Source organism: Balaenoptera borealis, assembly GCF_965194805.1.
Source record: "Balaenoptera borealis genome assembly, chromosome: 3".
In the NCBI taxonomy this organism is placed as follows: domain Eukaryota; kingdom Metazoa; phylum Chordata; class Mammalia; order Artiodactyla; family Balaenopteridae; genus Balaenoptera; species Balaenoptera borealis.
The window spans coordinates 29924553-29948708 of NC_138866.1; the positions used below are offsets into that span (position 1 = coordinate 29924553).

General features: G+C 39.7%; 1 protein-coding gene across 1 annotated transcript in view; it reads right to left on the minus strand.

Annotated features, from left to right (window-relative positions):
• RGS6 (regulator of G protein signaling 6) overlaps positions 1-24156 on the minus strand; it is a 504882-nt gene that overhangs the window by 438875 nt on the left and 41851 nt on the right. The window contains 1 exon segment of the mRNA XM_082388244.1: positions 23136-23239. Coding sequence (XP_082244370.1) covers positions 23136-23219 — 84 coding nt within the window. The 5' untranslated portion in view covers positions 23220-23239.

A 24156-nucleotide genomic window follows, 5' to 3' on the forward strand; every position in this document is an offset into this window, starting at 1 on the left:
TCCAGTGGTATTTTCCACAGAATTGGGAAAAACAATCCTAAAATTCATATGGAAGCACAAAAGACCCAGAATAGTCAAAGCAATCTTGAGAAGGAAGAAAAAACTGGAGGCACCACAATTCCTGATTTCAAACTATATTACAAAGCTATAGTAATCAGAACAGTATGGTACTGGCATTAAAAACAGACACACAGACTAACGGAACAAAACAGAGAGCCCAGAAATAAACCCACAAATATATGGTCACCTAATCATTGACAAGGGCACCACGAACATACAATGGGTAAATAATAATCTCTTCAATAAATAGTGTTGGGGAAACTGGAATCTATATCCAAAGAATGAAACTGGATCCCTCTCTTACACCACTCACAAAAGTTAACTGGAAATGGATTAAAGATTTAAATATAAGACCTGAAACTGTAAAACTCCCAGAAGAAAACGTAGGGGAAAAGCTCTTTGACATTGGTCTAGGCAACAATTTTTTTGAATATGACACCAAAAGCACAGTCAACAACAGCAAAAATAAATGAGTGGGACTACAACCAACTAAAAACCTTCTGTACAACAAGGGAAACAGTCAACAAAGTGAAAAGGAAACCTACAGGAGAAATTATTTACAAACTATATCTCATAAGGGGTTAATATCTAAAATATATAAGGAACCCATATAACTCAATAGCAATAATAATAATAATCCAATTTAAAAATGGACAAAGAACCTAAATAGACATTTGCCAAAGAAAACAATTAAATGGCCAATGGGTACATGAAAAGATGCTCAACATCACTAATCATCAGGGAAATGCAAATCGAAACCACAATGAGGTATCACCTAACACCTGTCAGAATGGCTATCATCAAAAATTGTTGAAGAGGATGTGGAGAAAATGAAACCCTCGTACATTGTTAGTGGGAATGCAAATTGGTACAGCCATTATGGAAAACGGTATGAAGGTTCTTCAAAAAATTAAAAATAGAACTACCATATGGTCCAGCAAGCTCACTTCTGGATACATATCCAAAAGAAATAAAATCAGTATCTTGAAGAGATATCTGTACCACTGTTCATTACAACATTATTCACAATAGCCAAGACATGGAAACAACCCAAGTGTCCACAGATGGGTTAATGGATAAAGAAGCTGATATATATACAAAACACAATATTATTCAGCCATAAAAAAAGAAGGAAATCCTGCCATCTGTGACAACATAAATGAACTGGAGGACATTACACTTAGTGAAATAAGCTAGACACAGAAAGACAAATATTGTACGATATCACTTATATATGGAATCTGAAAAAAAAAAAAAGTTGAACTCATGGAACCAGAAAATAGAATGGTGGTTGCCAGGGGCTGGGGAATGGGGAAAGTGAAGAGATATTGGTCAAAGGGTACAAACTTTGTTATAAAATGACTAAGTTCTGGAGATCTAATGTATAGCATAGTGACTAAAGTTAATCATACTGTATTGTACACCTGAAATTTGCTCACAGAGCACATCTCAAGCATTCTCATCACACAAAAAAAGTAACTACATGAGGTGACAGGTGTCTTAATTAAATTTACTGTGGCAAATATTTCATAATGTATACCTATATCAAATGATCATGTTGTGTTTTTTATACACAATTTTGTCAATTACACTTCAATAAAACTAGAAGAAAAGGAGTGGTTCTTCTGTCTTAGTGCCTAGGATGCCTTACTATTCCACCTTTTCCCCGTCAGAGACCCTCTTCTAACTTGATGGTCCTCAAGAGAAGCCCAAGATAGAATATATTGAAGCAGCTACCCTTTGGGCTCTTTAAATCTAATGAAGCATCAAAACTCTGATCTTTGTAAGAGCGTAGGTTCTGAAATCCTGGCAGTTACTGTGGCCATTGATCCTAGTGTTGTCTTAGAGTCTCGCAGTGCTAACCCCAGCTTTTACAATCAAGATATTTGCCATGCATGCTCACACTGTTTAAGTAAACATATACCCCCCAGCATCCTTTTAGAATAAGCCTGTGAGACTCAGAACAGTACAGCATCGGGGTTGAAGTCAAACTCCAGTATTTACCATCTGTATAGCCAGGGCAAGCCACTTAACTTTTTGGTGTCTCAATTTCCTCATGTATAAACTAGGGGTAATAACAATAGCCACAACCTAGGATTACTGTGAAGATCAGATTAAATAATACAAAGCATTTAGCATTGTGGCTGGAATACAGTAAGTGATCTGTAGATAGTAACTGTTAATTTTACTATTTTTATTACTGTTATTATTATACAATTATGGGTCTACACCCATTAATTCATCTAGACTCTCCATAATACACTGGTTAATGAAAACCACTCTCTAAAAAAATATATTGTCAAGGTGTGTGCTGTTCATGGCAGCTAAGATGTGTTGCCATGGCCACAGCAAAGTAGTAGTTCCAATTAAAGAACACAAACCCTAGTGACTTAAGAGATGGAAACTAAAGGAACAAGTTCCTCAGAAGAAATAAGTTCTCTCTTAACTTACAGATTTTTTGGGTTTTTTTCTGTTTTTTAAATTCCAGAAGTCTGACGGGTGCTATTATGTTAAAAACAGGATACTTTTCTCTTTAATTCTTTTCAATTGTAAAGACAATATCTCTTTAAACAGGCTATTTTCATAACAAGCAAGGTAACATTAACACCAAAGGAGTCCCTTATTTGAAAGGGTCCAACAAATCAACAGAAGAGACAAATGATCTTAAAGAATAATGAGGAAAAGACATGAATGAAAATTTCACTTAAGAAGACATATGGGGTGACTTCCCTGGTGGCACAGCGGTTGGGAATCCGCCTGCCAATGCAGGGAACATGGGTTCAATCCCTGCTCTGGGCGGATCCCACATGCTGCAGAGCAGCTGGGCCCACGTGCCACAGCTGCTGAGCCTGCGCTCTGGAGCCCGTGAGCCACGGCTACTGGGCCCACGTGCCACAACTGCTGAATCCTGCGAGCCTGGGGCCCGTGCTCTGCAACTGGAGAGGCCGCGGCAATGGGAAGCCCACACGCCGCAGCGGGGAGTAGCCCCAGCTCGCCCCAACTGGAGAGGGCCCGCACACAGCAATGAAGACTCAACACAGCCAAAAATTAATTAATTAATTAATTAATTATTTTTTAAAAAGATTCTCTCCAAAAAAAAAAAAAAAAGAAGACATATAGGGGAGGGATAAATTAGGAGTTGAGATTAACATATACAAATTACTATATATAAACAATGAGGTTTGATTTACCTATTACCACAAAGGTTTAAGAGTCCCCACTATAGGCAAGGGTGTGAAGAACAAAGCCCTGTTATATACAACCTGAGAAACGGATATCAAATCAACCTGGCAACATAGATCAAAAGCCTTAAAATGCACTTGTTATTTTAATTCTAGGAATTTATCCTAAGGAAATAACCACCAATATGCATAAAAACATAATGAGTGGTTAAGAGCTTGGCCTCTCAAAATCAAACAAATTTAAATTCTGTCTTTTCAACTTGCCATCTAAAGTGAGGCCAATTACCTACCTGTTCTTTATCTGAGTTTCCTCATCTGTTAAATAAAAAGAATGATACCTACACTTCACAGGGTTATAGGCAGGAAAAGAAAGTACATAGAGCAAACCCAGAAATGTGCCAAGGTCAGCATAAGGCCTCAAACAACAGTAGCTATTATTCTGATTGGTTAAGTAAATCATGATATATTGATAAAGTAGAATACTGTTTAGCCATTAAAAATGATATTCTAGAGCAAACATAGGCAAACTACAGTCGAACCTATGAGCCAAACTTGGCCCACTGTCTGTTTTTGTAAATAAAGTTTTATTGGAACATAGTCATGATCATTCATTTACATGTTATCTACACTTTTGCACTATAACAGCAGTATGTCCCACAAAGCCTAAAATGTTCACTATCTGGCTATTTACAGAAAAAGTTTGCCAACCCCTGATCTAGATGAATATTTAAATCATGGGAGAATGTTCTCAATCTATTTAGTGAAAAGAAGTTTCCTAACAGCAAGAATAGAAAGTCTCCATTTTTATTAAAATATGCAAATAGGAAAAAAGGTATGGAAGTAGGTACTTCAAAAGTTATCTCTGAGTAAGAGGTGGGGCTTTACACATTTTATTTTCTTCTTTGTGTTTTTATCTATAATTTCTGGTTTTTCTTTTTACAATAAATGGGAACTATTTCTGCAATAATAAAAAAACTAAAAGAAAGAAACTAAGCTGTTTTAATTATGACATAGAGAGAAGACAACACACTTAATGGTAAAATGGATATTTTTAACTGGTGAGAGAAATATGGATTTGTATTCTCATCTTCATTTCTTCTTATTCTCTCTCACAGATAGGAATGTGAAAGATGGGGGAGAGGGAAGAAAGAAAGCAAGGAGGGAAATGTGATAGCAGAATTGTTACATGACGTGGAGAGCAGCCAAGCCCTGTCATTCCTAAGATAAATAAGTTTGCAAAGCTCGGAGAGTTGCTACCAATCTTTGAACCGAAGATTGAGTTACACGATCCATCCAGTAAAAGAAGTCATGTGGCCCCAAATCTCATCTGGGAAAGATGATGGGATATGTTTCAGGAATGCTTAACCAACAGGTCTGTTCAGCAAACATTTATTTAGTGCCTAATTGGTGCCAAGTGTTTACAGTATCATAGGGAGACAGACACAGAATGTGACACATACAAAAATTAAAATATTTACATGGCACAGAGGGGTGAGTGATGGTTCTTGTCAAGGAGAATCAGATTCAGGATTTTCACTCAGATGTTAGCTGGGGAATGATGCTCCCACTGAACTGCAGAGGGAGAAGTTTCAGGAGGGCAAACAAATATTTATGTTCTACCAGTTGAGTTTGCAGTAAGCGAGGAGAATTCAAACAGAGATGCCCTTTTGGTAGCCGGATGCAGGTGTTTGGAATTTGGAGGGGGGATAGCAATTTCAGGATCGACAGATCAGTATATGAGTACAGGAGTTTGCCCCCAGACCACATGCATAAGAGAAGGAGGCCAAGGCTTCCTGGGGCGGGCGGCGGAAGTTACTCCAGTGACAAACACTAAGAGGGAAAGTGCGAGATTGGGGCGAAACCAGGACAGAGTGTTTGTTATACATGCTTAAGATGGATCTTCTCCAGTATTTAAAATTCGCCTAAGATGAAATTTGTTCAGCAGTAAGCGGCAGTTCTGATTAATGATATATTCCTGTGTCTTCAAGAATGCAAACCTTCTTTGAAGCTGCATTTCTCTATGATTTTTCAGCCTTTTTCTGAGCAGAACACATGCATTATGCCATGTGGTAAGGATCACGTAAATGGGAATCCATTTTTGGTTTTGTTTTGCTTTGTTTGGGCCAAAACACAAGCAACAGATGTGGTGATGAGGAAGAAAAAGGGATTCAGACATACACTGTATTCAACAGAGCCACAATTTTATTTTTTTTTTTTTTTTTTTTTTTTTTTTTTTTTTTTAAATTTGTTTATTTATTTATTTATTTTTGGCTGTGTTGGGTCTTCGTTTCTGTGCGCGGGCTTTCTCTAGTTGCGGCAAGCGGGGGCCACTCTTCATCGCGGTGCGCGGGCCTCTCACTGTCACGGCCTCTCTTGTTGCGGAGCACAGGCTCCAGACGCGCAGGCTCAGTAGTTGTGGCTCACGGGCCTAGTTGCTCCGCGGCATGTGGGATCTTCCCAGACCAGGGCTCGAACCCGTGTCCCCTGCATTGGCAGGCAGATTCGCAACCACTGCGTCGCCAGGGAAGCCCTGAGCCACAATTTTAGAGTAATGTCCAAAGACACCTAGGATGTGAAATTTGTCTTTGGAGGCCGGCTGGTGACCACCAATGAGGATGAAGATGAGCCACCACTGAGGGTGAGCCTAGACAGTAGCACGGTCCTCGGCTAAGATCAGTTTGAGTGACACGGTCAGGCCAGCCCTGTCTCATAGAGAAACAATGGGAAGTAATGTACAGGACACCAGACCCCAGGTCAGAAGGTCTGGCTCTGCCACTAAAAGCTAGTTGACCCTAGACAAGTCTCTTAACCTCTCTGAGCCTCAGTTTCCTGATCTACAAAGTAGAAATAAATAATACCTCAGGACTGTCATGAACATAATGTACAGGATATGGAAGGAACTATAAAGGCGAAGTTAATTTTCTTCCTGATTTACTGAGGTATAATTGACAAATCTGTATATATTTAAAGTGTACAACATGATGATTTGACATAACATATAAGTTGTGAAATATCTGCCACAATAAAGTTAATGAACACAACCATCACCTCACATAGTTACCTGTGTGTGTGTTTGTGCGTGTGTGTGTGTGCTGAGAATGCTTAAGATCTACTCTCTTAGCAAATTTCATACACAATACAGTCTTATTAACTATAGTCATCATGCTGTATATTAGAGCCTCAGAACTTACTCATCTTATAGCTGAACGTTTGTACCCTTTGACCAACATCTCCCCTTTTCCTACCAGCCATCCTACCACCCAGCCCCTGGCAGTTCTGATTCTACTCTACCATTCTACTCTTTGGTTCTATAAGTTCAACTTTCTTTTTAGATTCCACATATAAGTGAGATCATACAGAATCTGTCTTTCTCTTCCTGGCTTATTTATCTTAGCATAACATTCTCCAGGTTCATGCATATTGTGTCGCAAATGGCAGGATTTCCCTTGTGGTTCATGGCTGAATAATATTCCGTTGTATACACATACCATATTTGTTTATCCATTCATCCACTGACAAACACGTAGGTTGTTTCCATATTTGGCTATTGTGAATACAAATCAAAACCACAATGAGAGTAATAACCTAAATGGGAAAAGAATTTGAAAAAGAATGGATACCTGTATGGGTATAACTGAATTACACTGCTGTACACCTGTAATTAACACATCATTATTAATCAACTATACTCCAATATAAAATAAAAAATTTTTTAAAACCACAATGAGATATCACCTCACAACTGTTAGGATGGCCATCATCAAAAAGACAAGAGACAACAAGTATTGACGAGGATGTGGAGAAAAGGGAACACTTGCTCACTGCTGGTGAATGTAAGTGGGTACAGCTAATATGAAAAAACAGTATGGAGGTTCCTCAAAAAATTAAAAGTAGAACTACCATATGATCCAGCAAGCCCACTTTGGGGTATATATACAAAGGAAACAAAATCAGGATCTCAGAGAGACACCTGCACTCGTATGTTTGTTGCAGCATTCTTCACAACAGCCAAGACACAGAAACAACCTAAGTGTCTGTTGATGGTAGTTAATATTATTCCTGAATACTATATCTCAGTGATTAGGATGTTTTGCTTATGAGCTTGTGATAGCCCTGCTATCCTAGATTAAAGACCAGAATTAAGCAGCTCCCCAGGTGGTTGGACTGTTCCTTCCAGGTCTTATGAAAAGAGCCTGGTCTGTGAAGAAATGGCTTCACACCTTGAGTGGAACCTCAGGCATGAGCTTACCCACCAGAAGCCCCTCTCCTCGCAGGCAGAGTGGGAATAACAGCAGTGAACTTTCAGAGGTGCTATCAGTGTGAGCAATCACATGCCAAGTCCTGGCCAGATACCCAGACAAAGTGGGTCCTGGAGGGAGGAGAGCCATTTGGATGCTGCATCTGAAACGTAGGTAGCTAGTGCTTTTCCTACCAGGACATTTCAGAACACACAGCCCAACACTTCCAACGGCTCAATATGCTCTTTTTCATTAAAAAAACAAACAACCAGACAAACAAAATCTCTCCTGTAAAGCACTGGTATAAACTCTGTGACCCCTCAGTAAAGGGGAACATACCCTTCCAGGGGGGAATGACAGGACCTGTGTGTTATTTATAGCACATGAATGCACCCTGGTCCCCGAGTTCTCTCGTATGCCCATCCTGCAGTTAGATTCTCCGTGGGTTCCTGGAAATGAGCCAACACTATGCAGAATCACTGGGTCTTGGTTCCTATGGAAATATTGTCCCAACAAGGACGTTGGCAGATGCTTCTTCAGTCTCTTCCAAATCCCCTAAACAGAGACTGCAAACAGCTCTGTAAAGGGCCAGTTTGTAAATATTTTAGGCTCTGCCAGTCACATGGTCAGTCTCTTGTCATAAGCACTCAACTCCTCCACGGTGGCACAACAAAGGCCACAGACAACTGGCAAAGCAATGGCATGGCTTTGTTTCCATAAAACGTGATTTACGAACACTGACATTTGAATTTCACATAATTTTCACACATCATGGAATGTTGCTCCTCTTTTGATTCCTCCCAACCATTTCAAAACGGAAAAACCATCCTTAGCTGGAGTGCCATACAAAAACTGGCCTGGTGATGGATTTGGTCCCAGGACAAGCAGTTTGCCGACCACTGTCCTAAAGTCGTAATGTGTCATCAGCTGCAGGAGCTTGTTTGTTTTTTTTCACCTACTGACCTCTCCTTCCCAGGAAGGCAGTGAACTTAATGATATTAATAATTTCTTGGAGAAGAAGCTCACTCCAATCCCTTGCTGACAGTTAGGCTCTACCATCTGCTTCCTTGACTAGCTCCTTGGACGGGCTCATCTACCTTGAATCCTTCTAGCATCCAGGGTCATGCTCTTCCTGGGCAGTTTTACTGCCAACACTACCACTTGTGTGCATTTTGTTGGCCATTACATGTCACAACTCCTCACCAGCGCATGAAAAAGGGTGGAAAGAGAGGCCTCAGGAAAGTCAACAAGCAGACTGACATTCCTCTCAGGCTAAGGCGAGTGCCTTTTGACAGCACTCTCTCTTATCGCTTAAAAAAAAATGTAAGGTCATGGTCTTCTACTGTACTGGCTGGCCAGCCATGAGGAACGTGTTTATTAATTATATTGCTCAGTACCATAATTTGTATAGATTCTAAAATATAAAATAACAGGAGACAAACAGTCCTATAAGGAAGCCACACGATATGGGGCTACAGTAAAGGCGGTTTTCCTTCATTTATTTTGAATGCACCTGCTCGGTCATTTCCCTTCAATGGCAAGGGCTTGCTTGTGTCCTGAGCAGGGCCTAATAAGGGCACCCAGTGAAGAGGAAGGAAGGTCTTTAACTGAAACACCCTCCCATCCTCACTGCCGGTTGCTGAAAGGCTCCTCTTTTCTGCCCTCAGATGGCCTTGGGCCAATACAAACGGATATCCCAGACTTAATTTAGGTTGTATCTACCAAACACTGAAAGGAATACCAATCCTTCAGCACATACCCTCCCCAGCTATGAGAAAAAGATAAAATTCCAAAATTATTTTCCCTTCCCTTTCCAAAGATAGACAGTGTGACCGGCAGAATAAATGCCCCTTCCAAAGATGTCCACATCCTAATCCCCAAAACCTGTGAATATGCTGCCTTCCATGGCACAAGGGACTTTGCAAGTGTGATTAAGTTAAGGGTTCTGAGATGAGGAGGTTATTCTGGGGTATCTGGGTGGGCTTCACGTAATCACAGTTTCCTGTGAGAGAGAGGCAGGAGGGTCAGTCAGAGAAAGAGACACAGTGACTGAAGCAGAGATCAGAGTGATAAGGGGTCCTGAGTTGAGGAATGTGGGCAGCCTCCAGAGAAAGGAAGGAAATGGATTCTGCCACAGAGCCTCCGGAAGGAATGCAGCCCGGCCAAATCATTTTCGACTTCCGACCTCCAGAACTCTAAGAGAATAAATCTGTTTCGTTTCAAATTGTGGTAATCTGTTACAGCAGCAGTAGAAAACTAATACAGGCAGCTGCTAAAAATGTGCCAGATAAAGTATCGTTTCTAACAAGTCAGCTGCTTTGTCTCATGACACCTAACCCTGGAGGATGAAAGGAAAGTTCTAGCCCTCTCTCATGCAGGGTCCCTAAACTCCAGAACCACTAAACATTTAAATAAAATGAGATATAAGATGGTAGGTTGAAAGGGGCGAGTGGGCAGTTCGAGAACACTGTAGTCATGTATGAAAAGCGTTATCCAAGAGGACTGCAAAGGATGAGATAGAAATGGAATGTGACTTATTTATAGCAAAGCCTGCCTCCCCTCCCCAGTGGGTGACAGAAGGGCTGTTTTAAAGTTTTATTCTTCAAACTTGGCTGCAGGACTTGGCTGCTTCTCAGGACTGTGCTTTTGTATTGAGCTTTAAAATATAAGAAGCAACCCCATGGTTAAACTATAGGCAGGGGTGATGAGGCAGGGAAAATGCTGTGCTGGAGTGAAAAGAGGCTGGGATGTTATTCTTATTTAGTTAGTTGCTTAAGATAAACAAATAGAGGATACAATAGCAAATGGCTTGGAAAGGTTCCAGGTTGAAAGTTTCTGAATCCCCCAGTCGCTGAGGCTCTCGAGACAAGGGTGGTGCTGCAAAGCTAGTCAGGCACCAGCACAAGGAGGGGCTGGTTTAGAGGCTGAGAGTGAAGCAAACACTGGCCCTGATTATTAGAAATCCCCTCACTCTCTCTCTCTGCAGTCTGCTGACACAGAACTTTACCGAGGGAAACGTAGTCTAACCACGCAAAAACCAAGATTGACCCTCTAGAAAACAAAGTGTGTGTGTGGCGGGGGGGGTATCAGGAGTTACAATACAGTTTATGCCTTTTGACCTAGGAATTCTAAATTCTGCTATTAATTAGGAGAGACTAAAAAATTAAATTATGGGACATAATCCACTTAGGATATTAAGCAACCTTCAAAACTATGATAATGATAATGTATTGTGGCACAGATTAATGCTTAGGATACGGTAGGGAAACATAAATTGTACATACACTATGATTACCCATTAGGTTAATGTATTATATATACACTGCTGATACAAATTTAAAAACTGGGAGGAAACAGACCAAAATGTTACTGTAGTCGTATCTGCATGGTAGGAATATGTGAGATTTTTTTTTCTATAGTTCATGCTTCGATTCTTTCAAAATGCAATTATAACTTTTAAAATGGAAAACAAATTGTTTTTTAAGAGGAAAGGGAGAAAGAAAATCAGTTGGTGGAAAGCTCAGCTGTACCAATATCTTGCCATGTGAGTTTCAGAACTGAAAATATTTTATGATTTCGTGCTTCAGGGTCTCCATATGAAGAATGAGGCTATTATTACATCAGGCACAACTCCCAGGTTTAGTATTATAAAATATACTATCTCCTAAATACATCTTATGTTTGATTTATTTATGTATGTATGTATGTATGTATGGCTGTGTTGGGTCTTCATTGCTGCACACGGGCTTTCTCTAGTTGTGGCGAGTGGGGGCTACTCTTCATTGCGGTGCGCGGGCTTCTCATTGCGGTGGCTTCTCTTGTTGCGGAGCACAGGCTCTAAGCACACAGGCTTCAGTAGTTGTGACAGGCGGGCTCAGTAGTTGTGGCTTGCCAGCTCTAGAGCACAGGATCAGTAGTTGTGGCGCACAGGCTTAGTTGCTCTGTGGCATGTGGGATCTTCCAGGACCAGGGCTTGAACCCGTGTCCCCTGCATTGGCAGGTGGATTCTTAACCACTGTGCCACCAGGGAAGTCCTATCATCTCATGTTTTCTTAACATCTCATATTTTTCTCAGATAGCACCCATCACCTAGAATCATTTCTTGGCTCTCTTTCTATTAGACTGAATCCTACCCTTTCTTAAAGATGCAATTCACATCATTTCTCTTCAAATTTCTTTTCCTCTGGATGCCCATCCTGTGCACACCAACTCTCCTGTAATTAATTATAAACAGCCTTGAAATTTCCTTTTTTTTTTCTTTTTTTATGTAATTCAATTTATTTTTAAAAAACACATGCTTTAAAATAAAGCAAGCCCAGATTCAAATACCCATACCAGTTGTTTAACCCTTCTGAAACTCAGTTTCCTTATCTGAATTATAGGGTGACCACCACCTACCTAACAAGCTATTCTAATGATTAAATGATTCAGTGTATGTTCAGCACCCAGGACAGAGTCTGGTATACACTGGGTAGCCAATAAATGCTTATTTTCTTCCTTAATCTTGCACCACCCCTGGTCTCCCCAACTGGGAAGATTGTCTAGGACAATCTAAAATTGTCTAGGACAGGGAACATGTGGTACCCTACTTTTTATTCCCCCACACAAAAGTGTGTGGGGGAATAAATTACAGTGCCTTACCAGAAGCAGATGTTCAATAAATATTCTACTTGTTGGGGCTTCCCTGGTGGTGCAGTGGTTAAGAATCCGTCTGCCAGCGCAGGGGACACGGGTTCAAGCCCTGGTCCAGGAAGATCCCACATGCCGCGGAGCAACTAAGCCCGTGCGCCACAACTACTGAGCCTGTGTTCTAGAGCCCGTGAGGCACAACTACTGAAGCCTGTGCACCTAGAGCCAGTGCTCCGCAACAAGAGAAGCCACCGCAACGAGAGGCCCACGCACCGCAACGAAGAGTAGCCCCCACTCGCCGCAACCAGAGAAAAGCCTGCGCACAGCAATGAAGACCCAACGCAGCCAAAAACAATAAATAAATAAAATAATAAAATAAATAAATTTATTAAAATATATATATATACTACTTGTTGATTTGTTTTTTGCAAGGAGCGCTGAGCTTCAGGCAGAGAAAAATTAGAAACTATTACAGGTTGAATTGTGTCCCCCAAAAAGACATGTTGAAGTCCTAACCCCTGATACCTGTGTATGTGCCCTTATTTGGAAATGGGACCTGTGCAGATGTAATTAGTTAAGTGAATATCAGATCTGAATTGGACTGGATTAGGGTGGGTCCTAAATCCAATGACCTTATAAGAAGGCCATGTGAAGACACAGAAGCAGAAGGTCATGTGAAGATGGAAGTAAGATTGGATTTATGCAGCCATAATCCAAGGAACACCAAGGATTACTGGCAGCCACAAGAAGCTAGGAAGAGGCAAGGAAGGATTCTTCCTTAGAGCATTCAGAGGGAGCACAGCCCTGCTGACACCTTGATTTCATACGTCTAGCCTCCTGAACTGTGATAGAATAAATTTCTATCATTTTAAGCCACACAATTTGTGGCAATTTGTTATCGCAGCCCTAGGAAACAAATACGAAAATGTTCAGAAGTGTCATACCGATAGGTATAAGCTACCTCCTGTTTTCTAGACCAAAAAGCTCTTTAGAGCCAGGTAAGATTTCCTTTAGATAAAGCTTCTTTTCAGGCCCATTTTCTATTAGTGTTATTTGCCTGACATAGTCCCCCTTTCTAGAGTTCTGTAGAACTAGGCTGGGGTGAATACATGTCATTTGGGTACTGTGGTGATATTACACTTTAGAGTCATCTTCCTCCTCCTACTTACCCCAGTGACTGGTGCCACCAGCCACCCAGCTACCCAGGCCCAAATCCTAGTCATCAGCCTCGAATCCTTCTCTCTCACCCTCCAAGTCAATTCTACTTCCTAAATATACTGAAAGTCTCTCATGTTCTTCATCTCTACCACTGCCACCCTAGACCAATAAACCACTCAGGAAATGTCTTTTCTAGAACATTTTAAGAGCAAACTGAGGCTATCAGGGACAGATCTATCTTCCTTCAAAGCCAATGTTCTAAGGTTCTACTTCTGGCACTCGCTAAGTAAATGTTTCAGGATAACCCTCCTGTTGAGAGTAACCAGAGAGACTGAAAAATGTTTTGTTAAATTTGTCTGAAGGCATTGTAGCGCTACAAAGGCAGTAAGAACTTTAGACCAAGATCTGAGAGAGAAGAGAGCTAAGAAGATGAGCCTGGCAATTGGAGTTTCATTTTCCTCTCAGGACACTGCCAATTTCTTAAACAAAAGGCATGACAGAGAAGATGATCTGTGCTTTCAGATGTCTCATGGAGCTCAAGGGACAATAACTGAAGGTCAGAGTCACCAAGGATGAGGAAACTGAGCGAACATCCAGGGGTTTTGTTGGGACCAGAAGAGCTCGCACCCAAGAGTAAAGGTGATCTAGAAATACACTAGCCCTAACAAGAACTAAAATCCAGCTACATGTACTCTCTGTATCTGATTAGATTAAGGTAGTCTGCCCCTTGCCTAACTGATAGAAAAAAGAAACAGTTAGAACTAAGTACCCTCTGGAGTAAGACAACATTCCCCCAGAGCCTTAAAAATTATCTCTCAATGTTAGTTGTATAAACAATGTGCAGAACTTAAGAAAAAAATAACTAGAAAAAAATTTGAAGACAATATAAACAATCAAGCAAGTGATATAGATTTTGAAGTATCAGGTACTAACTTAATAACTATGATTAATATGTTTAAGGAATTAAATGACAAAATAGAGAATTTTAGCAGGAAACTGGAAACTATCGAAAGGAATTCAATGGAAATATTAGAACTTAAATAGTAATAACTAATGTTATAAATTCAATTGGATGGATTTAACCACAGATTAGATACAGTTAAGGAAAGAATTTGTAAACTGGAGGTTGGGTCAGTAGAAAACATCCATATTGAAACACAGAGGAATAAAAAATACAGAAAAGAGCATAAAGAACATGAAACACAGAGAAAAAGTCATACTATATGAACTAAATCCCAAGAAGAGTAAAAAGAGAAAACTAGACATAAACGATACTTGAGAAGATGATGGCTGAGAATTTTCCAAACACCAATCAAATAAAAAGAACTGCTATTAACTTTAAGAACAATAAGTAAAAAGAAAAAAACAGCTCATAGTAAAATTGCTAAAATCAAAGTGAAAGAAATCTTAAAAGCAGTCAAAGATTAAAAACAGAGATTATATTCAACAAAGTAACAAAACTGACAGGTAACTTCACAACAAAAACCATAGAAGCCAAGAGACAAAGCAAGTTATCATTAAAGTGTGGAAAGAAAATAACTGACAATCTAAATTCCATACGTAGGAAAAGCACCCTCCAAAAAATGAAGATGAAACTAAGACATTTTTAGACAAAGAGAAACTGAGAGAATTTATGTCCAGCAGACCTGCACTACAGAAGATTCTAAAGGTAGTTCTTCAGACAAAAGAAAAATGACTCCAGATGTAAGCACAGAGGTGCAGAAAATAATTAAGAATAATGGAAACAATAATTTTTAATACATCTACATAACCATTATATTTAGCAAGTAAAAGAAAAATGATAAAGTCTTATAGGGTTTTAAAAATAAAGAACAGTCAATCTGACCATATCCCAGGATGTCAGTAACCATCTCCCTTTCAAGGCAATTATTAGGTCTACCAGAACAGAAGTTCAGTAACCTAACTGTGGGATCATCTCAAATATGAATAATTACTTAACTAATTCCCTTTCAAGAGACATTTGATTTATTTCCATCTTTGGATATTATTCACCAAAGAGTATGGATATTCTTTTGGGATGGGTGTGTGTCTATATCTGTATTTATATCTTTATATATTTTTTCCATTCCCTCATTGCCTTTTTTCAATTTTGATTTGTATTTGCAAACTAACAGACTTTTTAAAAATAACCCTCCTATCCCCCCAATGATTTGACACATTTATTTTCCTTTCACAGACATTTATTAACTTTTAGTTTTTCTTGTTCAAAATCCTGAGAATGGGGAATCTCCTCTGCTACCACTCAGGTTCTCCATAGTGTAAGGATACAGGAGTATCAATAGCTAGAGTAATAAACTGTCTGCCAAAGTGTAAAATCTTAGACTCTTTGAAATGAAATGAGGGAAAAAATTTGAAAAAATGAAATGAAGCCTTAAATACACCAAAGGCTTTCAAACTAGAAAGTTATATATTCAGGGAAACACATCACATTAAACCACACTGAGCTATTCTCCACACTAAAAATACCATCCCTTTCATCTGTGGACACTGATACCACTGGTCTGGGACTTGCCTGCACTCCTGTCTCCTGCCAACCAAGATAATGGGATGGGAAGCATTTCCCCTCACAAGTTTAATCCTAGGGGAAATGGAAAACAGAACAGTTTTTTCCTAACGCAATTAAGAACCTTCAAAATATTTAATGAAAGGAATCTTAAAATGCAGACTGAACAATTAGTTATCCAGAACACTCTCTGTAGTTTGTCCTTGGGAATTTTATTTAATGTTAAAAAAAAGAAAAGAAAATGAAAGACAGCCAAGACCAGAAAGTATTTGTTTTAAACATACTGACATCCCTGTGTTTTAAAGTTTTACTTGGGTTAACTTTTTAAAGAAAACTAAAAAGAAAGCAAAGGAGGCTATGAAAGAATAAGCATAATAAAATGTGGATTCCTTTATTATGGATTATTAAAGCCCTGGAATGTTAGAACTGAAAGTGCTTTTGAGATCACTCAGCCTAGTTAACACTTCACTTCACAAATGACAAAACTGGACTTAATAAAACATAGAAACAACTTGTGCAGTGCCAAAAGTGAACTAGCGGGGCAGTGACAATAAACAGCCAGATATCCTGGTCCAGTTACAGCCTCTTTCCATGACCCTCTTGATTTATCTACATACAAGAAGAGGGGAAGGCAATCCAGTTCCATGGTTATTTGGTTCAAAATTTTGTTGCCCCAGAGACCTTCAGACAACGCCCAGGTATAACCTAGTGAGAGGAACCCTCTCATTCCCTCTCGTTACCCTCAGATCTGCCCTGCATCTTATCAGTCACCAAATCCCGTAGATTCTACCTCCTAAACAGCTCTCAAGCACTTCTCTTCATCTACATTATCACTGCCACTGAGTTGGACATCATTTTTTCCTCCCATGAATTCCTGTAAAGTCAACGAACTATTCTTCTGCATACTAATCCTACCACTTCTCTTACAGCCTCCCTCCGCAATCCCATCCTGAACACTGAACATATGACTTCCCTGATTTAAATCCTTTTGTGGAGAATTTCATTGCGAAGAAAAACAGGATCTCAATGGATTCTCTTTGCTTCGGGGATTAGACCTGTATGAGTCAGAGGCTTATCGGCAAACAGATGGCACATAAAATATAGGACAATTCAAGGAAGGTTTATTTCAGAAAGGATCAAGTATAAAGAAGTAGCAGGGCATAGGGGAACCATAAGGGAACATTCAGGAACCTCTGACTTGTGGAAGTAGAACCATGTGGTAAATGGCTTCTAAAGTGGCCCATAATGATCTCTACCTCTGGGTATTTGTGCCCTTGTATAAACCCCTCACCTTGACTGAGGGCTAGACCTGGAGACTTGCCCCTAATGAAAGGGATGGAGTGTTACATCCAAGATTAGGTTATAAAACAGTGTGACTCCCACTGCCAACCCCCCCACCCTCCACCTCTTCCTTGCTTACTCTGATGAAACAGGCTTCTATGTTGTGACCTACCCTATAGAGAGACACATATGGAAAGGAACTGAGAGTAACCTCCAGACAACAGACAGTGAGGAACCAAGGCGATCATTCAATAACCCTCGAGGAATTGAATCCCACCAACAACCACGTGAGTGAGCCTGGATGTGGGCCTTTCCCCAGTTGAACTTTCAGATGAACCTGCAATTCCAGCCAACATCTTGACTGTAGCTTGTGAGAGATCCTGAGCCAGAGGACCCACCTAATCTGCACTTGGATTATGGACCCACAGAAACTGTGGCAATAAATGTCGTGTTTAAGCCATTGAGTTGGGGGGTGATGTGTTATACAGCAATAGATTACTAATACAAACTGGAACCACCACCCCAAGGCCCAAAAGGATGAGTCAAAGAAAAGGGTATCCGGACCCAGAGGAGGAGAGCAGTCTGCCTAGAGAGGAGCAATGACCTTCAGTCAAGGGACACAGCCAGTGCGAGACCTTGCCAAGAGGGGGCCAGGGGAAGAAATACCCTGACCTTGCTCTTCTTCCTCCCCCTCCGCCCCACCTCTCCTCAGGCTCCTATGGACCAAATTCAATTGAAAGCCAGAGGTCACGGGAGCCCTGTAGATGCAGTCCACATGGTACAGTGAGCAGCACATAGAGCAGGGGAGTGTGGGCGCAGAGACAGAAAGAGAAGATACCTGCACAGCATCCAAACTCCTTGCCTGATGCATAAGATCTTTTATGATCTGGCCCTAATCTACCTATCCAGCTTTATTTCTCAACCTTCATCACAGAAACCTAGCTCCAGGAAAACAGCCACTTGAAGTTTCCAGAACTCAGTATACATCACAGCTCTGTCCCTTTGCATGTGCTAGTCCTTCTGCCTCCATAGTTTTTCTCCCATTCTCTGCAAGGTTAATTCTTATTCGTCTTTCAAGAATTAAGGCAGGCCAAACCCTCTGGATGCCTTCTATGACATCATCATCCTCTCTCCTGATATGGACCTCCCAACCCTTCTATCTCCTCCCAGACCCCTCAGTGTACCTCTATGTGCATTGCAATTGCCTAGTTACCCCATCTCTGCCCCACTGGCCAATGGGTTCTTTCAGGGAATAGTATTCATCTTGCCTTCCTAGCATCTAACACTGTCTGGCACACAAATGACACTCACTACGTATTTGCTAATTAAAGAGTTTCTAATCCTCGTCACGCCTTGGTCACCAGGGTCTGCAGGTTCCCTGACTCTCAATTGCGCTGGCCTCTACAACTGCCTTCAATGAATTCCAAAACTATGTCCTGTTGCTAGCTTTCTCGAAATCACTGCAGAGAGGTTCTGTGCACATTATTTAGTCCAATCCCCATCACTTTACATAAGAGGAAATGAAGCCAAAACAGTATTTTATTTATTGAGTTTATTTATTAAGTTTACCCTGTGAGTAAACAGGGTTAATTTTATCATGCTTCTTTCTATTTTATGTAGACACTAAATACATACATATTTTTTGTAAGAAGTGTTCCTTAGTTGGGAAGGAGGAAGGCAAAATAAGAAACAGAGCCAGGAAGATGAAGTTCCCCATCGAGAGAACCAAAGCAGTAAGTGAGCCAGGGCTCTTGGCTCCCTGTTTGGCATCTTCCATCACATTGTACCACCTCCTGACCCTAGCCTGGGTCACAGTAAGCTACAATTTTCTCTGTCCACCTACCATTTAATTTCCCAGAGTTCTACCAAATCAAATTGCCAGTCCAGGTGGAAATTTGTCAAGAGACATTACCAACACCTCTCAGAGAACCAAATAAAATCAGAAAGCAACCTACTCTCACTCAAAAGAATTCCTAGTTATAAAAGAAAGTAAACATTTCAGAACATCTTCACCCAGGAAACAAGAGCACTAGCAAGAAGAATGAAACTTGAGTATTACAAATGTTCAAAGGTAACCCAAGTCACACCTCTGAGAATAACCTCGAAAACCAAAGATCTGCCACGTGGTATTTTCATTTATTTAACCAATGGCTTTCAGCCCCAACAATGTAGTAATGGTAGTTTGTGGTTGATAACATAACAGGAGAGAGGACACCAACTGGGCTGTCGAGTTACCTGGACACAATCACCGGTTCACTGGGAAATTGCCAAGTAACCTTCAGCAAGTTATGCATCTTCCCCATACTTTAGTTTTCCCATCTATCAGATGAGGGTATTGACTAGAAAATCTCTAAGATGAAGCTACTAAAATTCCTCAATTCTAACTCTATAAGAGCCTGGTTTTTCTACATCTTGAAAGATCTGCAAATAATTACAAAATCAAAAACCCAATTCAAGACACCAACTTCCCCATGACTTTACACTGCATACTCCACCTGGATATTTTAAAAGACACTAAATAAATGTGTTTCAAACTTAGCTGGGCATCAGATTCTCTTGAGAACACTTTAAAACTCAGATTCCTAGGACCCAGCTCAGACATATTAAACAAAAACAACTTGGGGGTTCTTTGAGGACCAGCATTTTTATAAAGTACCCCTAAATGATCTGATGTACAGCCAGGTTCAAATATCATCACTACATTGGGCAATTCAATGACCCCAGGATCTTTTGGATCCAGGAATATTAAAAAAAAAAAAAAAAAAAAAGTTAACAGGTCTAGACAACAATGAATAATTAAGGTTTTCTTTTAAGTAGATTTTTAATGTGACCAATACATTTTTCATGCACACCTCCAATCCAAAATGTGAATATGAAGGATAAAAAAACTAAATTAGAAAGTCTGCTCAAGTCAATAAATAAATCATGCCTTGAGAAAGTATAACTTTTCATAGTTAATGACATAGAACACATGAAAAGAAAATGAAGAGTATTCTGAAAAGTATAGGCTTAAGAAACCCACAAATCATTACTCATATGTCAGAAGGTTACCATCCTAAATGGCATTTAAAAGTCACAACAACATTATGGACATAATCACCCCACTTATTAGTCGGAGGTTTACTCAAAAGTTTCATTTCTCTAGATTTAGCTTTTTAAATGTCAGCATCTGAATCAACACAACATAGTCCAAGCAAAAATTTCACACTGAAAACATCTGACAAGAGAAAGAAATAACAAGCAAGAGAAAGAAAATTAAAATGAAAGCACTATTTGCACATTTTTAATGTAAATTTTTGCTGTAGAACTCTGAGAAAAGGTTTGATTTTATAGCTATGACCTTGAATAAATCATTACATAAGAGGACTTCCATAGAAAATATTTTGAATCAACCTTGGTTTCAAGATTCAATCTTTACCTATACCTTGAAGATAGTGTCCTGCAGTAGGTAAGTCTTGGTCATAGGCAATGGTCAGTCTACAGCAGAAAACTAGGTGAATATCCCATGTTTCAAACACAACCAGGGCCTAAGTTAGTCAAACCAACTAGGTTTAAATGATTCCAGGTCCTGGACCTATACGGGGCAATAAGTGTGCCTGCTTTCTTTCTAACAGATTGCACAGATCCAATGTCCCTTTTATACCAATTAACTAACATAGCAAATAACATGAACACATACATACCCCTCACAGATTTATCATGAGGAAGCAAGATAGATTCCCAATATAGAAACCAAATAACTAATAGTCATTTCTCTAAAGGATTACAGCATTTTACAACTTTGTAGCTAAATTAAAATTAAAAAATGAAGAGCCCCCTGATACCACCTAAAAAGTAAAAATCAAGTTCCCACAAACCTGTAGGAAGTTTTCCCTTTCAACATAATACCAAACATTCTTGTGGGAAGTTGTTTGGATTACATGACCTTTACATTTCTTATTAACCTTTAATAATCCATTAATTTGCAATCTCCTTAATAATATAAAAATATCTGCATTGTTTTCCTGTGTCATAAAAAGCAACTCACTGTGTGAATGCACTTTAATCACCTTATTAACAGCATCAACATTTATACATTTTATAATTTACTTCCTCTCCAAGTGTTACTATCGCTACAAGACCAAAAGATAAAAGAAAAAGAAGCATTAATCATGGACCACCTCTATGCCAAGCAGGATGTAAGATGCTTTAATTACCTTATCCAAATGAATCCTCACAATAACTCCTGGAGGTACTATCCTTTCTCCCACCTTTTCCCCCTTTGCTGGATGAAGAAACAGAGACTCACAGAAGTTAAATAACCGACTCCAGATCACACCACTAGGAAGTGGCGGAGTTGCAATTTTAACCCAGATCTGACCCCAAACCCCATGTTCCTATGAGCTTGGCAGAGGGTCTCCTAGTTTCAGGTGGGTTAAGAAGGTAATGAATAAACGTCTCTATATTATTCTATATTCCTCACAACTTGGTTAGCCCCACTAATCTCTTTTTTCTTTACTACAACTTAATAAATATCTGTCTTAGGGATGGGTTATCTAAGCCTTCTTTTTCAAAGCAAAGGATTAAGGAATTTGGTACTATAAGCAAGATTAGTTTGAGAGCTCTGTTTTTACAAGGAAAAAAGAAAAATTCACCATATTGATCATCCAGGAATATCTAGTTCAACACTGCACATATGATTAACATAGATAGAACACAGAATCTTGCAGAATACACAGAACTCAGCAGACAACTCAAATACTTAGTGAAATGAATGAGATGAACTCATTTTCCTTATTAATATATGATACAGTTAGGCTACATTTTTACAAACGTGCAGACATCAAAAAGGTGTATGAGAAGCAGCTACTGTTTCCTCAAATTCAGCAATGCACAAATAAAACTTATGTACCATATTTCCTTCCTTTAAAACATATGCTTCCCAATATTCCTATTTGAATTAATAGCACCAATGCCTTTCTATCACCCAAAGGTCAAAAACCCAGTTATCTTTGACCCTCTATTCACCTTCTGATTTCATATTCATTCCGTTTCCAAGTCATTGTTAATTCAGACTCTTTAATCCCTCTGCTCAGTCCTGCTCATTTCTGAGGGGCATTTTCCCTGCTAGATTAGGGTCCTCCATACCTTTCTCACAGACACAGAAGCACCCCACCAAAGCCTCCAACCCACCCTCGATAATAGTCCACTTGGCACACTGGCGCAAGGCTCATAATCCCAAAGAAATGTTGATCTTACAACTCCCAGCACTAACGTTTTTGATGATTAAATTGCCTATGACTCAACATTCTAAAATCTGGCTCCATCCCAGACTGTCTTCCCCAAGTCTCTCCTCCATTTACTCCAATTACTTGTAATTCATCCTCTGCCCAAGCTAACTGGTTCTGGTTGCCCTTCACTTCCTCTAGCTCTTTGCCTTTGCTGAATGCATCTCATTGCCTGGAACATTGCTCTTCACTTCTGCTTTCCACAGAAGGGAATCCTACAGATCCTTTAAAACTGAGTTCAAAGGCCTCTCCTCCACAGCCCATCCCAGATCTCGGAGGCTGGAAGTAATCGCCCCCTCCTCTGAGATTATGTAACACTCTACTTCTCTTTCGGAAATTAACACTTGGATGCTATAACAGTTATTTGTGTACATCTTATGTCTCCTACCAGCTGTAAACCATTTAATACATACACACCTCTGTGTCCCTCCCACAGTGTCTAGACCAGATCTTATCTGTACTATGGGTTTGAAGAACATTCGATTAATTAATGTTACACTAAGGCCTTTACGCAAAAGGACAACACGTGTCTATCTGCATTGTTCAGGCAATCTTTGGTTTAAAGAAAACTAAGCCATATAGTGATTTTCAAGTGTTCAATACCAAGGATGACAAGACCTAACTTCCTTCAATTTTAAAATTGGGGAATCAGAGGATATGCGAAGAAAATTATTCATTTAACAGTCAAGGCCGTTTAGGCAGAAAACATTTGCAGAGCTATCAACCGTCAGTCAACCCTACACAGAACACAGACACGTACACGGCAGCGCCCCCAGCGTTTAACCAGATGCCTTACTTTGCGGTAGACTATCATATTTGGAGAACTCTCCTCTGGGTCTGCAATCCCCACTGTTCTTTGATCCCCGGATCCCTGAGCCATCCTGGGTGTCTTCACTCACACTGCAAAAATAAATAAACAGACCATTAAGAGAGGAAAGAATTACACAAAGACATGCCATGCAAAGAACTAAGTTATCTTTTGTCAGGTGGCATGGAAACAAAACGTGATGTAATTTCTTTTTTTTCCTCATTGCTTTAAGCAGTATTTTTTTAAGTTGGGGATAACTGTAGTCTTATTATCCACATACATTCTTCTAATTCCAAAGCAACATGTGTTTTTTTTAAATTTTCCGCCCAGAATCATGCACTTTAGGGGAGATCATACACCAATCTTAAATAATCTCCTGGAGATAGATGAAGCCACTCATTTTCATGTTGATTTTGTCTTACCAAAGCTCATTTTATGATTAATTCTATGCATTAAAATATGAATATTTTATCAAGGAATTGCAAATCAAAACCACAAGGAGATACCACTTTATACCCACTAGGATGGTTATAATAATTTTTTTAACTCAACTAAGCATTGGCAAGGAGGTAGGGAAATCAGAACGCTTGTACATTGTTGGTAGGAATATAAAACGGTTCAGTCACCATGGAAAACAGTTTGCTGGCTCCTCAAAAAGTTAGAATTTACCACAGAATAGAATTTACCATATAACCTTGCAATTCTACTCTTAATAACTAAAAACAGGTATTCAAACCAATATTTGAACACTAATGTCTGTCAGAGCAGCACTATTCACCGAAAAATGGAAATAACTCAATGTCCATCAACTGATGAATGGCTAAAAAAAATACGGTCTATCTCTACCATGGAATGTAATTCAGCCATCCAAAGTAATAAAGTACTGGGGGGAGCTTCAAGATGGCGGAAGAGTAAGACGTGGAGATCACCTTCCTCCCCACAGATACATCAGAAATACATCTACATGTGGAACAACTCCTACAGAACACCTACTGAATGCTGGCAGAAG